The sequence below is a fragment of the Leuresthes tenuis genome, unplaced genomic scaffold (genome assembly GCF_036924035.1).
Source record: "Leuresthes tenuis unplaced genomic scaffold, fLeuTen1.0.hap1 SCAF_15, whole genome shotgun sequence".
Classification (NCBI taxonomy): Eukaryota; Metazoa; Chordata; class Actinopteri; order Atheriniformes; family Atherinopsidae; genus Leuresthes; species Leuresthes tenuis.
The window spans coordinates 5,356,673-5,371,303 of NW_027325369.1; the positions used below are offsets into that span (position 1 = coordinate 5,356,673).

Below are 14,631 nucleotides of genomic sequence, written 5' to 3' on the forward strand. Positions count from 1 at the left end.
GAGCTTTTTTTCTTCTTTTCAAAAAAACAATCAACCAGTGACACGTTTTGTTTCTGTAGGTATCTGGCTGCTCTCATGTGTTCCTTTCCTGCTCTCCCTGTGTTCTGTGGTGCCCTAGAAAATGTGTCACCCTGTTGATGGAAGTTTATTACCTTGGTTCTAGTCTCAGACACAGTGTCTACGCACCAGTTCCAACAGTGAAAAAGCTCCACCTAGTGGCAACATCACAAGTTGCATTTCTTTTACTGGACACCCTGCAGTTGACATTTAGAAAGAAACTAAATATTGTGAAGAATAGTTCTTTTCAGTTAATACTTAGACCTAATAAAAGCTGATATCAAGTGTTGAGGTTCGTTCAGTCAGCTAATATATTCTAATATTCATATAATTTGTCTTGTCTCTGCCATCAGTTTTCTTTTGCTTTTGTCTTAGTTTTAAAGGTTTTAATAAGACTGTGAACCTGAAATATTATTGTAGTTTTATACCCTGTGCTTAGATACTGGTGTATCCGATGATCCCTCTTCATTTTCTACATGCCAACTGGTGAAAAGACTCAGTGTCTGAGCTCAGAAACCTGTCTGATGACCTCTTTGCTACCTTTGTCATGTCTGCTTTCCCTTTTTTCTTTTCTCCTTTCTGCCTCTCTAACTGTTTCTTTCAGAGTGTTTAAACAAATCTCATCTGGCTGATTTTTTTCCCCCCTCTCTCACTGTTTATATTTCCGTCTTTCTCTTCTCTTCCTGCTCTGTCTGACTGGCAGGCATAACTCCAGATGCCTTGTTATGGTTCTAAAAACTTGTCTTCTGCATGACGGATGCATCGCCTCAACCCCTTCAGCTTTGCCGTTTTCATCAACTCTGACTCCCCCTGTCTTTTCTCTGGTGGGATTCTTCATGCCGTGTTGAACCACAACAATAATTTTGCTTAGAAACCCCCCCAAACCTGTTCCACTGTGTATCTGCTTTGGTTGGGGAACAACTGCTGCGATGTTTCTTTATGGCAAACAAATTTTGAGCTTCTCACTTTTTTTTTCTTTTTTCTTTCTGTTCTAACTCTGCTACTCCTCTTTCCCTCTTTCTGTCTCTTTCCAGTGTCTTGAAATTGTGCTTTGATTTTTGACTGATTTGGTAGGTTGTTGGGGAAATTGTGCAAGGGGATTGACAGTATGCCCATAAATCAAATTGTTCTCCAAACTGCCTTTACACTCTCTACAGTTTGGACTGGTCTCTAAAATGCTTTTGAGCTCATAAGATCGATTATTTCTATTTCAAATGTAACACGGTCTGTGAAAAGTTTGTTTTTAGGATTTATGTAAAGGCTATTTTAAGTCAAAGCATGTGAGGTGCATTTAAGAGCTGGAGAAAATGGTTATGTTTACTAGAGCAAAGTTTTTGAAGATTTTGGTTGGAACTGATCCATTTGAGATACTGAGCATGTCCACAGGCTACAAGTCCATGGGTCAGGGTGGTCTGGGGGTGACGCAAAACAGGTACAAACTGACATGAGAAATCACGACAAATATCAGGATAAAACTGATGGTGAAGGGACAAAAAGGTGCAGCAAGTTGAAACCAGTTTTGGGTCAAACTCTGCTAAAACTGGTGGGGAAAAGTGTCAATCGGGTAAAAAGATGGAGTGTTCACACAGCCGATTGCAGCTAAAAATGTTACAGACTTAAACAATTCCACATCAGCAGGTCTTCTTCAGGCAAAAGACCAAGCATACAGCACATGAACATAAAACTTCTCAGCTGCACTCAAAGCTTGTCTCCAGGTATGAGATGGTCAGAGTAAAAACTTTCCTTTCCTCTCTGTCTTGTTCTCTCTGGAGGGCTTAGAAGCTTCTTCCCTCTTTCATTAATGTAGTTTAAATCAACAGTAACATCTAATATCTATAGTGAGGACTCAAAACATTTCATGCGTTAGTGACTTAACACACTGTAAATAACATAAATGTCACTCATCAGCATGATCGAGAACACTGTTGATTGTAGCTCTGTAGGTTCCAGCTCCTATTAGAGTGTATTCACTAGTGTGTCAATGTGTGCTCTGTGTCATCTGTTTGCAGTGATATCAGAGTAAACTCTGTTGTAATGTCATTAAGAGGACACTTAAATGGTCACAGGACTCATGCATGATGGATGTAAATGTGGATTTTAATGAGAAATGTTGCAGCAGTCGATGGTTTCTCAATAAATGCCGGACTGTATTGATAAAATTGAAGCTTTTTTGTTAAAGCCGCTTACACTTGGTGCGCCTTGCCTGTTTTCCTTCTGTATATCTCTGTATATAGATGCAAGTGGTGTTGGGGGAGCGCATTTGGTGTGAAGAAGCGGCGTTGTTGTTGAAAGTTTGGATTTAGATCTAGTCTCTTCGTTTTCAGCTCCTGCTACTAATCTCCTGTGTCCTGTCTCGTTTGTGCATCTTACAGTTTGTCTTTCTTAACTTCTAATAAAAGCTAAACTCTCTGCTCACCTTAAGCTGTGCCTGTCGCCTTTTTGTGTGTTCCCTCTCTTTTTTGTGTTCCTTTATAACTGAGTGAACTCTAAACCTCGATACTGCTCAGCAGCAGCAGCAACACACTGAATTAACTAAGGCTGACTGGAAGTCAGGAGATCCTTTGACCATGTCACTTAAAAAACAAAAAACACTCCAAATCATCAAATCACATTTGGCTTGATCCACTATAAGTTGGTGTCATTTTCATCAGTTTTTCACCTCAGTTGTCCTCTGTGTAAAGTTTTGCTTATTAAAACTGAACAAACAATGAATATTGTAGATCAGCTGAAGTAGCACGTTTTCTGTTGTTGTTGCTGGGACTTACATTTCACATTAGATGGTGTGTAAAAGGGGTAGAATCTGCTCACAGAGACAACTTTTCTTGTCCATATATTTATTTTTCTGAGTACCACATTTATTTGCTTGACAGCCTAAAACAGATCTAGTTTGACATTTCTCCCCAGTATATTTACAGTGATGGTCAAAGGCACAAAAAACGTGTCGTTACGCTGCCTCGCAGGGTTCATTGGGAGAATTACGTCCTGATAACGTTAAATGAAAAATAGCTTTTTGTATAAAGGGGCTGGTCCAGGAAGAGGTCTTGAATTGGATAATTTGGGGTTGGAAGGGATAAATTCAAGGTCCACATCATTTCAGATGTTTTTACATTATTATTGAATCTATTATGCAAAGGTAAGTGAAGCTTTGCTGGACACGCATGAAGAGATTGTGAGATTGCCCCACACATGGTGTGGCTGTGAACCACATCTTAAAACTAACTAGTCAAACCTGAAAAGGAAACATGATGTTGCCTCCAACATGATACCTGTTTGCCCACATAACGGTGGAGAAAGTAGCAGCGTAAGAGTGTCTGAGACGTTCCCTCCCACAGTAACGCTGAGTCACCAAACATCCACCTCACAGCATCTAAGAGCCTGGAATGGATGCAGACCAACAGGCCCACCTTGCTCAGTATGATATGTGATTAAACTGCATTTGTGTCACGGCACCTCAACAATTCTAGTGGGATAAGAAAAAATGACCTGTGAAGTGGTTCTGGACTGAAAGACGAGCCGCAGATTTTGTTTGCAAATAAGTGTGCAACTGAGTTACTGCACTGTGTGAGCACGACATGACATGAGACCGTGCACATCTGTATGCACTGCGCCTGTGAAACTGAATGCAATCCAGTACAATGGCTCTGCTATAAAATCTTTTTTCAAGAAATTAGACGGACCTCTCAGTTGAAGACGGTCCAGTACAATGACGCTGCAGATATCCATCAAGCATGATGTGCTTTAGAAGGAAGAGTGTTGTGGCAGAGATGCTGTATTGGATTGTGGAAGTTTGTCTATACATTAGTATTTGATCAATTGCTAATGCCTATAACTTTATTCCAAGTGAAATGATGTTGTCTCCTAAAATGCCTTGGAAGCTAAATATACAATTCTGAAGTATACAAAAAATACTGTACTTAGAATCTGATTCAGTGCTTTACTTGATTAAAAACATAAAACTGCATTAGCTGGTGACTGTCAAAAGACAGGATGCTGGTCAAAGACTAAAGCACTTTGGGCATACATGCTCCCATATGTTAGTGAATGTGTTAGAAATGTGTTAGTAATGTTCTCGATGTTGGAGCGTAACCCTGTGACTTGTCCCTCCAGGACGGCTCTGGATCTCTGAAGAGGAGCGGCTCATTCAGTAAACTACGGGCTTCAATCCGTCGCAGCAGCGAGAAACTCGTCCGCAAGCTGAAAGGTGGCAGCTCGTCACGAGACAGTGAGCCCAAAAACCCCGGGTAACTATCCGCTCCACCCTCCCATCCATCCACCCACCCACCCAGACACCTGCCCTAACTGCTACAGGTGACTCACTTTATACGCTGGAGGAGCGGACCCACCTTTCAGCTCACTTGGCGGTTGGTGCACTAACCAAAACCAAAAGAGGAGATTTGCTCTACTTTGCTGGTGGTGAAGTGGTGTAACTCTAAAGCTGTGTTTGCACATTAACTGTCTGAGGGAGCTGTTACATATGCTTTGGTCTTTCTTCTTCCCCATTGCATTTGTTTAACCCTTATTTACTTGCACTGCCTTTAAAAAAAATAAATGAATAGAAGTTCTTACTCACAGTTCAGTGGAGTGAACAGCTGCTTCTTTTAAGGAAGAAAGAGTCTGAATGGCTTAAATGTTCTAAATGAAGTTCTAGAATTATGACAAATAAGGTTGGGATTTTAGGAACGAACATATGCAGGAAATCTTAAAGTAAAGTGTTTTAAAGGGAAAACTTTTTCTTATTGAAAGAAAAATCAGTATTTTATTAGTCGAACAAATCTGAGAAGTGGGGAAACGTAAGGAAAAGTCTTTCATCGGAGAAAAAGGGGAGTAAAACGGGATTCTGTCTGTCTTCACCTGATGTTTGAAGAATCGCTTCGGAATGGAGCCCCTGAAATAAAATCCCTGGTGAAACTGTATTTGATTTTTCTTGAGTGCACAGCAAATTAACTGGTTCACACAAGATAAAATACATATTGGGGATTATTTCAGAGGGCTGCGCTTGGATATTTTCACTAAACAAAACCAAAGGTAGCGCATGAAACGGGGGGGTTGAATCCTTCACTCATACACTGCGATGGGCTCTGCCAGAGAGCATCTGCAATGAGACGCAAACTACTAATGCCTGCTTTTGAATTGCCTTCATGCTTGTTATGCCTGTGGGACTCATTTATGACTAATGATTGCATCTATTTATTGCATTTTTGTGGCTTTTGGACTGATGAGATGTGGCTAAGTTTCACACAGCTTTGGACTTTTTATTTTTTTTGGGTTTCACCTTCTTTTCATTTCATTTTGACATGAAACCGACGTGTCTGCATGGCAACTCCTGTGTAGAATTCAATGCTGTGTTGAATTTTCTTTATTTATGAATAAATTTCTTTTTCTTCTGAGTGTCTACTTGCATGCCTCATCTGTGTGCTCACTGGTGTCTTATTTTCCTGTTGGTGCTGTTCTTCACCGTGTCTCATGAGGGTTGAAGGACATTGTCTTCTTTATTGTGTTAAACACCTGCAGAAATGTCTTTTTGAAGTAGTACACAATGTTTTTCCCCCTTTTATTTGACAGCAACACATCAGGGAAATGGGGGAAGAAAGGGAAGAACTGGAGTCATTAAAGTTGCACTTTTAAACTTAGAAAATAGAGGTTGCATCTTCCCACCAGCAAAGGATGCCAGTTTTAGATGTGTGGTACTGCTACAAAGTGTAATGGTGACAGTAGCAGATATGAAGCGTAGGAACGGAGGGTCAGGTGAGCTCAACATTTGAAACTGTTTTCCTCAGTTTCAGCATTAAAAATGCTTTTTCAGTGCAATATCATGGTGCATTTTTATTTAAGAATAACCACATTTTGTCTTTTGAGCTAAAACCTCATTTTACCTGATCCTAATTCACATCTTGGATGCTACATTCTATAACATTTACAGATTCTTCTACGTAAATAGAGCAAAAATAACTTCAAGTTCACGTGTTCCAACCTGTTTATTAGTGCATCCATACATATTCCTCCTCAGGATGGGTGTTTTCTGCAGAGCCACTTTCCTGAAGTCAGATTTAGTTTATTTATGTGTTTGCCTGGATGTAAGACATGTGAAATGTGCCGTCACCAGTAAAAAAAAGAGCTCAGTTAACTCACCACTCTTTAATGAGGCACAGTTTCCTAATAGCTTATAGGTAACGAACTACTATTTTAGGTTGCCAGATTGAAAACAGTATCTGTTCCTAATGAGTACGATATCAGTGAAAGTGAAATGAAATAAATGTATCATCAATCAGTCTAACTTTTAAATATTTAGACTGATAAGACCTTAGTGTCGTCATGGTTGCTACAACCTTCATATTGTTCCAAATGTTTGCAGCAATTTTCTAGTGGGTCAAAGTTGAGATGAAGACTTCTGTTCTTTTTTTGCAACCCATAATGTCCTCGTCTAACTGATGCAGAACTGTTTAGTAAAGTATGTATTAATTGTTAACAAGCCAAAACTTACAACTAGTAGACCCATTCTTACTAAAAGGTACCAAAGTTTTATGTTTAACCCTCTAACATGAGCAAACAGGATGAGAAATAATCGAACATGTGAAACAGTTGTCGAACTAACTTTTGTGTGACAATATCATGAATGTCATTAACCACCACTGAGCTCATATCCTCACGCCTGACTCTCCACCCCTCCTCACCTCTGACCCCTCACCCTGCCTCTCTGCATGTGGGTGCAGCATGAAGCGAGCCAGCTCTCTGGGGGTTCTTAACGTGGTGGACAAGGCTGCGAGTGGAAACTACCAAGTAAGGAGCCCGAGTGTTGAAGCATGAGTCCAAAAGTGTCTACAGAAGGTCATCCATGTTGCATTTTGTGTCTGAGCTGACTGGGAAGATCTCCTGTGATGGATAGTTAAAAGTTAACGCCCAGAAGGGGAAATGAATATAGTTGTTGCAATTAAACTGTGGAAGGAAAGATGACAATCAAGTAATCAGAGAAATTGGAGCTTGTTGTGATCCACCAACTGCATTATCATAGTAATTTCATTTGAACTGTTCTACGTAACCCTATGATCCCCTTAACAAAATATTTTACTGAGAATAAATGAAATAAAAACTTTTTAGGTCATTTCCAGATTCTCTTATATGAGCATTTGATGGCTTTGAGATGTCAAGAAACTATCGAAACTCAAACTATGTTACCCTCTATCCTTGTAAAGGAAAACGGAGAATCAAGGGGAAAAAAAGTCAGAATAAAGCCGTCATTAGGACATTGTGTAAAACATACATGAAAACAGAATGATCTGCAAATCTGATAAACCAGTATTTTATTCACAATGAAAATCAGAAAATTGATCAAATGTTTAAGTGGGACATTTTACTATCTCCTGAAAAAAAGGAAATGGTTTGAACAGGGCCATGTTTACCGGTGTGTAGCATCCCCTCGTCTTTTAACAACAGTCTGTAAATGTTGGGGATCCGAGGGTCTTTCTCCTATTTTGTGTTTCGTGGTGCACTGAATTTTTTCTCTTGCTGAAATGGCTGCAGGCAGGTGAGTCCAGCACCCAGAATCTCCTGCTATGCAGCTGTTCCGTTGTAATAGATGTCGTGTGAAGTTTAGCACCGTCTTGCTGAAATATGCGAGTTCCTCTGTGAAAAAGGAGTCTGGATGGGAGAGGTTGCTGTAAAATCTGTACAATACCTGTCAGCATTGATAGTGCCTTTCCAGAGGTGCAAGTTGCCAGTTCTACAGGCACTTTTGCACCACACCATACCATCAGAGATGCAGGCTTTGAATTGAGAGCTAAGTGCAAGCTGGATGGTTCCTCTCTTCTGTAGTCCGGAAGACATGGCATTCATGACACCCCCCCCCCCCCCCCCCCCCCCCCCTCAAAAGTACAAAAAAGGCCCAGAAAGAACAATGCCGTTGAACCTACATTTGTGGATGGCATGGTGAACTGTGGTCACAGACGATGATTTGTGGAAATGTTCCTGAGCCCATGCATTGATTTCATGGCAGACTCATGTCTGTTTTTAACGCAGTGCCACCTGAGAGCCTGAAGATTACGTGCATCCAAAATGTGCTATTTGGATGTCCCCTTCTGGCAGTGATGTACTGGAGATGAATTGCTGCATCATTTCTGGAAGCAGGTTTTTTTTTTTTCAGATTGTTGAATCTCTGCCAATCTTTTCTTCTGAGAGACTCTGCCTCTCTAAGGTGCTCTTTTTAATACCCAATCACGTTACTGGCCTGTCATTAATTCACCTAATTAGTTCCAATATGTTTTGTTTCCCCATAAAAACAGCTTTTAGATGTGCTGCTGCCATCAAACTGAAGATGAACTGTCGAAAGAGCCAAATGTGTCACTTTCAACATTTGTTATATTTTCTCGGTTCTATTGTGAATATTATATCAATTTGAACATTTTGATCTTTTTTTTTATTCAATCTTTTGTAATGACTCTGTTTGACTTGTTTTACTCATACAGTTTTATCACTAAATCCACACGATTAAGAGCATAACTAACTTCATCGTTGTTCTCACTAATAACTGAATTAAACACACCGCGTGTCCATGAAGTGTCTTTATCTTTTAAAAAATGTATTACAAAAGCAAATGAACAGACAAATATGTGAAAGTTGTTACAAAATGAGGGGTAGATATTGAATTTATTTTAACTGATTTAATACACATATATATGCCCATACAGCAAAATGTAACAGTGTCAGATCAGGGCCGAACCTATATTCACCTATCACGATTTTGTGCAGATCTACTAAATGGATCCGCACCTGTCTTTATTCACAACGGCCCAATACCGGCACAGACCTGGATTACTGATCCGGAATCTGATCGTGCAACTAATGTTACCCAGCACATGAAGACGGTACTTGATTTCTTACCATGTTCGCTGTAACAGAGCCCCATCAATGGTGGCGATGGCATCAGTGTTTATTTTTTGCTTTAGATCAGGGATGTCCCGTATCTTTGTTCCATACATGATATCTTTAACATAACCCCATAGAAAGAAGTCCAGGGGAGTGATATATGGTGAACGAGGTGGCCAGGGAATTGGGCCATCCCTTTGTTCTTGGTCGGTAACATTAAATATCAGGGTGTATATTGTTCAACATGAAGAACATTGAATGCACCGTTTTCTTTAAAAAATGTTTTACTTCACGTCACGTTGCTCATCGGTCACATGGGGCTTTGCAGTAGTTCGGCGTTAACTTTTGCTAATAAGGAAGATCTTTTTTTGTCAAAACCAACCGGAGATGCTGGTGTCCGTACAGCAGGGGGCACCACAGTGAGAAGTTAAATGCAACAAATATTCCATTGATACGAGTTTAGAGAAATGCTCAATTATCTGCTGAAAAAGATTCAAAATGTATGAATAAAACCTTTTGACAAACTTTAGTGGGCACTGTACACATTTTTCAGTTAATTTGATGCTTTCTGTTTTGTTTTCTTTTCCCCAGGAACGAAATAATCGTCTGAGGAACAGTCGCGACCTGAGTGCCAGCCACACAAACCTGGCACGTTGAAGGAAGTGACCAGAAGCGTCCGGTGGGTCACAGAGAACTAAACCGGACCCACCTCTGACCCTCAGACAGACTTCACTGTAAATAGCTGTTTGTGAAAGCTTCATCTCTCCGTTGTTATGCTTCAGCATCGCACCACCACAGGTTCTAAATGTTCGTTGCACTTTTAAAGGTTTGCGCTCTCAGAGAGGGGTTTGTGGTGTATTTTCTCAGTACGTATCGTGGAGGGATATTAACGTATGTTGGTCTGCTGTACGTCTGTTTTTGTATAGATGTTTGTGTACTGTTCGTAAATGTGTGCTAGTTGGAGTGACGCTCCACTCAGATAAATCTTTAACAATGTTTTATTTTATGATTGCGCTTATTCGAAGGCAGACAGAGAGCGCCGTTTTGGCTTTGCAAATTTTTCCAATGTAGAGGCTGGTCCAGTTAAGTGCTGTAGCTGAAGCGGAAGATGAGCCCAGTTGTTCTTTTTTAGTTTCATCTTCAGCAGAATGAGGGGAGCCTGAATGCACGTTACAAGCTGCAGGTTTAAGCATCCAGTTCATCACTGATTGTCATTTAAGTTTTCAATCCAAGGTTCCACTTTGTGTCATGATAAGATTATTGGTTGAGCTAAATGTCAGCCCGCCAGCTCTGCAGTGCAGAGCGGTATGATGAGTTGGTCATACTTTAGTCCATAGACTTTCAATGATAAAAGCAAAAAAAGTACTTTAAACTGTAGACTGTGTATAAAAAAATGGACATAGTTCTTTGGTGTGGAGCAACAAGCCAGCGAAGTGCCCTTAATGGGACTTTTTTTTTTAAAATTTGTATCCGTCCCAGTGTTTACTATTATTGTCAAGTCAGTAAACACTAAACTGGATTTTAACACTGTGTCACTCTTGCATCAAACACTCATTTACTTTACTATTTTCTCAACTCGAAGACGTCCATGTTTCTAAGCATCATTGCACAGCGGCCGTCCAGTGTGTCCTTCAGCTGATCAGCGCACTCATAACTCACTGGATTCCATGTTGCTGGGCATCGCTCATGCAGATATTTGTTCAAATAACAGATGCTATGTGCTTGCGCTCATAGTTGTCTTGGGATAAGAGTGGCGGAACTGTCTGAAACAGCCAATCAGCGACGGGATTCATTCTGCAGCCACCATGCAGTGATGCAAAGCAACACAGGCATTCTTCGGGTTGAAAAAAGGTCACTGCCAGGAGTTTTTATAGTTTCTTCAGATGGTATGTTCCCATTGCCCTGTCTTGCCCATCTGCTGCTTCTCCATACTGAGAGAGCTCTGATTGCTGTGTTGTAGGTAAGACAGCAACTGCTCAGAAGCACTTCACACAACCCCACCCGGGGGGAAATTGGGTGCACTGTCTCCAGAACCTCTTCAGCTCCATCAAACTCCCATTCAGATGCATCAATTTATTTCATGAAATACTGTCAACATGACAAAATGAGTTGATATGAGATTTCAAATTCCCCCGCTCCACCCAGTTGTTCAAATATGGCTGCTTCTGGCTCCAAAAAGAACCAAGACGGTGAAAAAAGGCTTGAAAATGGCAGTTTGGAAACCAGTGAGTAATGTCTTGCTGGCTTTGTCCAGTTTTTTTTTAGAGAGAGTGATTTAAAACCAATGAATGAGAACAGTTCTGCCTTTTTTTTTTTTAAAGAAAAAAGCTACACTTAATCCGCCAACTCTGCCCAAAAATGAGTGGGAAAGAAACCATCTTGTTCCACCATCCAGATGTATGTTGGCGCTGCAGCCACTCGGTTCTGAACTGGGTTCTTCAAAGCTCAGAAAACCTGCTGGAAGGTGAAACTAAACCGGAAACTTGTCAACTGAACCCTCATCTCAGCTGCTTCCTGCTAAAGTGTTCTGTGTTAAGTAAGAATTTTGCTTGTGAAGTTTGAACTTCTGTGTTTACATTTTTTTGTTTTTTCAATGCCGTTTTATTGGCATCTGTCCTGGCTTTGTTCTGAAGACTTGCTTTCTGCAAATGGCCATGAGAGCTGCGGCACTGCCTCCTTCGACAGTCTGCTGATTTGAGTGGCACATGAAGGCCGTGGGCTTTAGCTCCACAGACTGACTGCTAACTTTAAATCACCCCAGGTGTTTTAATGTTAATTTAAGACCAAACTTTTCCGTGTGAGTAAAGTTGAACCAAAAATAGCAAGTTCTGAGTTATTTAATGAGTATTCAAAGGATTTCTCGATTGTGAAAAAAACAAACTGCAGTACATATTTGCTCTTACCAAAAAGAAGGAGTGCCACTCCTATTGCTTTCATAACCACCTGGATGTAGTTAAAGGAATATGTATCACGGTATACCAGCGATGCGTGTTCATCCAGATGAGTCTTTTCATTTTCATCCTCACAGCTGAGGGTTCTACAACTCAGAAAACAGGCCACAAATCTAGTTTTAAGATGCACTCTTTAGTTCAAGTTTCCAGCTTCCTTTGATTCTGTTCATTGTGCAAACAGTCTGTTTTTCTTCTTTCTTTTTGATGATTTGTTTTTCCAAAGGGAAGTGAGGAATATTTGACATTTATCATTTACTGGTGACACGCTGTAACATACGGTTGTTTTAGAAGAGTCTTCAGAGGCCCTTTTGGTTAGTTTGGTGTGTGTGTGTGTGTGTGTGTGTGTGTGTGAGAGATGGGCTGAGTGTTGTTTTGAAATTGTCTTTATTTCATAGTCACAGAAAAAAAAATTGACATGCAAGTAAATGTCAGCTTATGAAGAAGCACATGTATCACCGGGGTCCATTGATAAGTAAGGAGTGGAGGCTGATTTTCATTCCCTGATTTTCATAGAAAGCCAAAGTTCTGAAAAATAAGTCACCATTCCAATGGAGCAGATCTGTAAATGAATTAATCAATGCAAATGCAATAAAACAAGTTAAAGAAAAACAAATGCATAAATAAGAGTTCAAGAGTAAAATATAAATTATTTAACAGTAGAATATAAAAAAAAAACCCGCTGTCCTCTCTTTCTGTATCATTGAGCTTCTCAACTGTTGAACTGTCTGCTTGTTTTATGCTTTTAGTCTTCACCGGGGCTCTCCAAAGTAACAAGGCACATAACTTTACAATGAATGTGGCAACAGAGACTGATGTAAGTCAAGGAGAAAAAAGATGTAGCCGCAAGATGTAATGGATTAAAAAAAGGACAAGCAGCTGAAAAGCTACATGAATGGTAAAAATGAACCACTACTGAAGGAAGGGATCAATTCAAATTTAGATGCCACTACAGTCAAGACTCCTGGCAAAGAATATGAAATCACCACTCTTGGAGGATGGTTGAGCAGATATTTGTTTTAAAAAATTCAAATTACGAGACAATTCCCTTATTTTTTCCTTGTGGTTACATCATTTTCCCCCATGACTTCTTCTAGAAATGCAAATGTTGGCGATCCTGCCCCGCCTCTAAGAAGCCAGAATGTTCAGCTGTTGAATAAAACTGTCAGTGAACATCCTCCAGGAGGGTTGCCAGGCGTTGTAGAATGTTCGATTCTGAATCAATGTGAAAGAAAATTATCTAAATTTGACAAGTTTTACAATTCCCTTTCAAATCATCTGGAATTCGGGTTCAAACGATACAAGTCAAGTGTAGTCTTTCATTAAACTATTTCCACATCTGAATTTGCAGACAAATGCAAAGGTTTTTGACACCCTGCAGCACACCTTGAAACTTTTAAATGACTTGAGCTATTTGTATGTCCAGAAGTATGAATGCGTTCATTTCTGTGTTGAAAATTACCATGTGACGTGCTCGTTATTGATAAAACTGACAACTGAATTTCCACAGTATTGGTTGATACTATAGACTATATAAAGACACATTTTTTTAAACATTGTTGGACACAACAGAGCCCTCGTCAGAGTTACAAATGTTAAAGTTCAATTCTTGATCTAAGTTGTGTTTTTTTTTTTGCTGCTTCCTCAGTGCGGACATCAAAGGATTAAGTCACATTTGTCCTAACTGTTGCTCTGTGCATCACTGCTGTTACAGGCTGCAGAGCTCTGTGACGACAGCAGCCTGTTAAGTTATTATTAAATCATGTTTTGAGTGCTGGGTTCGAGTTGTGATGACCTGAATGTAAATTTAAGGATTTCTGGAATGCACAGGAAAGCTTTTGTCCACTTTGTTTGTTTGATGTTTGAGCAGAGAAGATATATCTCACAATCCATCCTTTGGTTGCTCATTTGGTTTTGTTTTCTGCTCCCTGCATGTGTAGAATGTTAACATGAATGGGTACAGGTATATTCTCAGGATGAAGGACACGACTTAATGCTTGGAACAGATTAGCGATCTTACTTCCTTACTTAAACACACCAGCACTAGATGTGGCGAACAAAAGGGAGCACAAACTCAGGCCTGCTGAATACTGGACATTTAATCTTATTACAGTTACAGTTTTGAGGAGTGTAGTGCTCTTTTTTCAATCCCATGAAACTCATTTCTTTTAGCTCCCAAAAGTCCCAAAGAGACAAAATATGTTGGGCTGCATATTAAGGAAATCTATGCGTATATATGAATGCATCCTCTCTAAATCACAAACATTGTAAAATGCACAAAAATTGCTGCACAGAATAGCTTTATAGCCTCTTCCCTCTATGCTGAACATGAAACACAACCATCCTCTTTGTGTCTCGTGTGTACAGCAAACTGTTCCTGGTTTAGACTGGCGTCGTACTACTAGTCCATGTAACCGCTGCTTTGCCCGCACATCGTCTTCTCCTGTGTAGGCTTATCCTCATCTAATTTATGGGTATGGGTGTAGGTAGGGAGTGATGAGGTGTTACAGAGCACTGTTGCACAGAAGAGAAACTGATTAAGTAGAAGGAATAAAAAAAATCTTATGAAAATATGTAAAAACCTGTGATTTTTTTTTTTTAAATTCTTAACTGCACTGTAATTGAGGACAATTTGTTTGCAAACTAATTTTCTACCACAGCCCTTCATATGTGAGCAGAAGTGGTGTTTGTTCACTGAAATGTTGTATATCTTAACTTTATTTGAAGAATAAAAGAACTCAAATTGATATTACATCATGTAGTGGCT

General features: G+C 39.9%; 1 protein-coding gene across 8 annotated transcripts in view; it reads left to right on the forward strand.

The window, feature by feature from the left end:
* The window catches only part of klc1a (kinesin light chain 1a), a 42,806-nt gene extending 28,195 nt beyond the window's left edge, over nucleotides 1-14,611 (forward strand). For 5 of the 8 annotated variants that reach the window (XM_072365632.1, XM_072365631.1, XM_072365635.1 and 2 more), the window contains 3 exons: nucleotides 4,165-4,298; nucleotides 6,768-6,834; nucleotides 9,508-14,611. In XM_072365632.1, the coding sequence (XP_072221733.1) occupies nucleotides 4,165-4,298; nucleotides 6,768-6,834; nucleotides 9,508-9,573 (267 nt within the window). In that variant the 3' untranslated portion in view covers nucleotides 9,574-14,611. Of the gene's footprint in view, nucleotides 1-760; nucleotides 1,307-4,164; nucleotides 4,299-6,767; nucleotides 6,835-9,507 lie in introns of those variants that run through there. The other 3 variants (XM_072365636.1, XM_072365637.1, XM_072365639.1) reach the window with 2 other exon arrangements.
* Nucleotides 14,612-14,631: the final 20 nt, after the last annotated feature.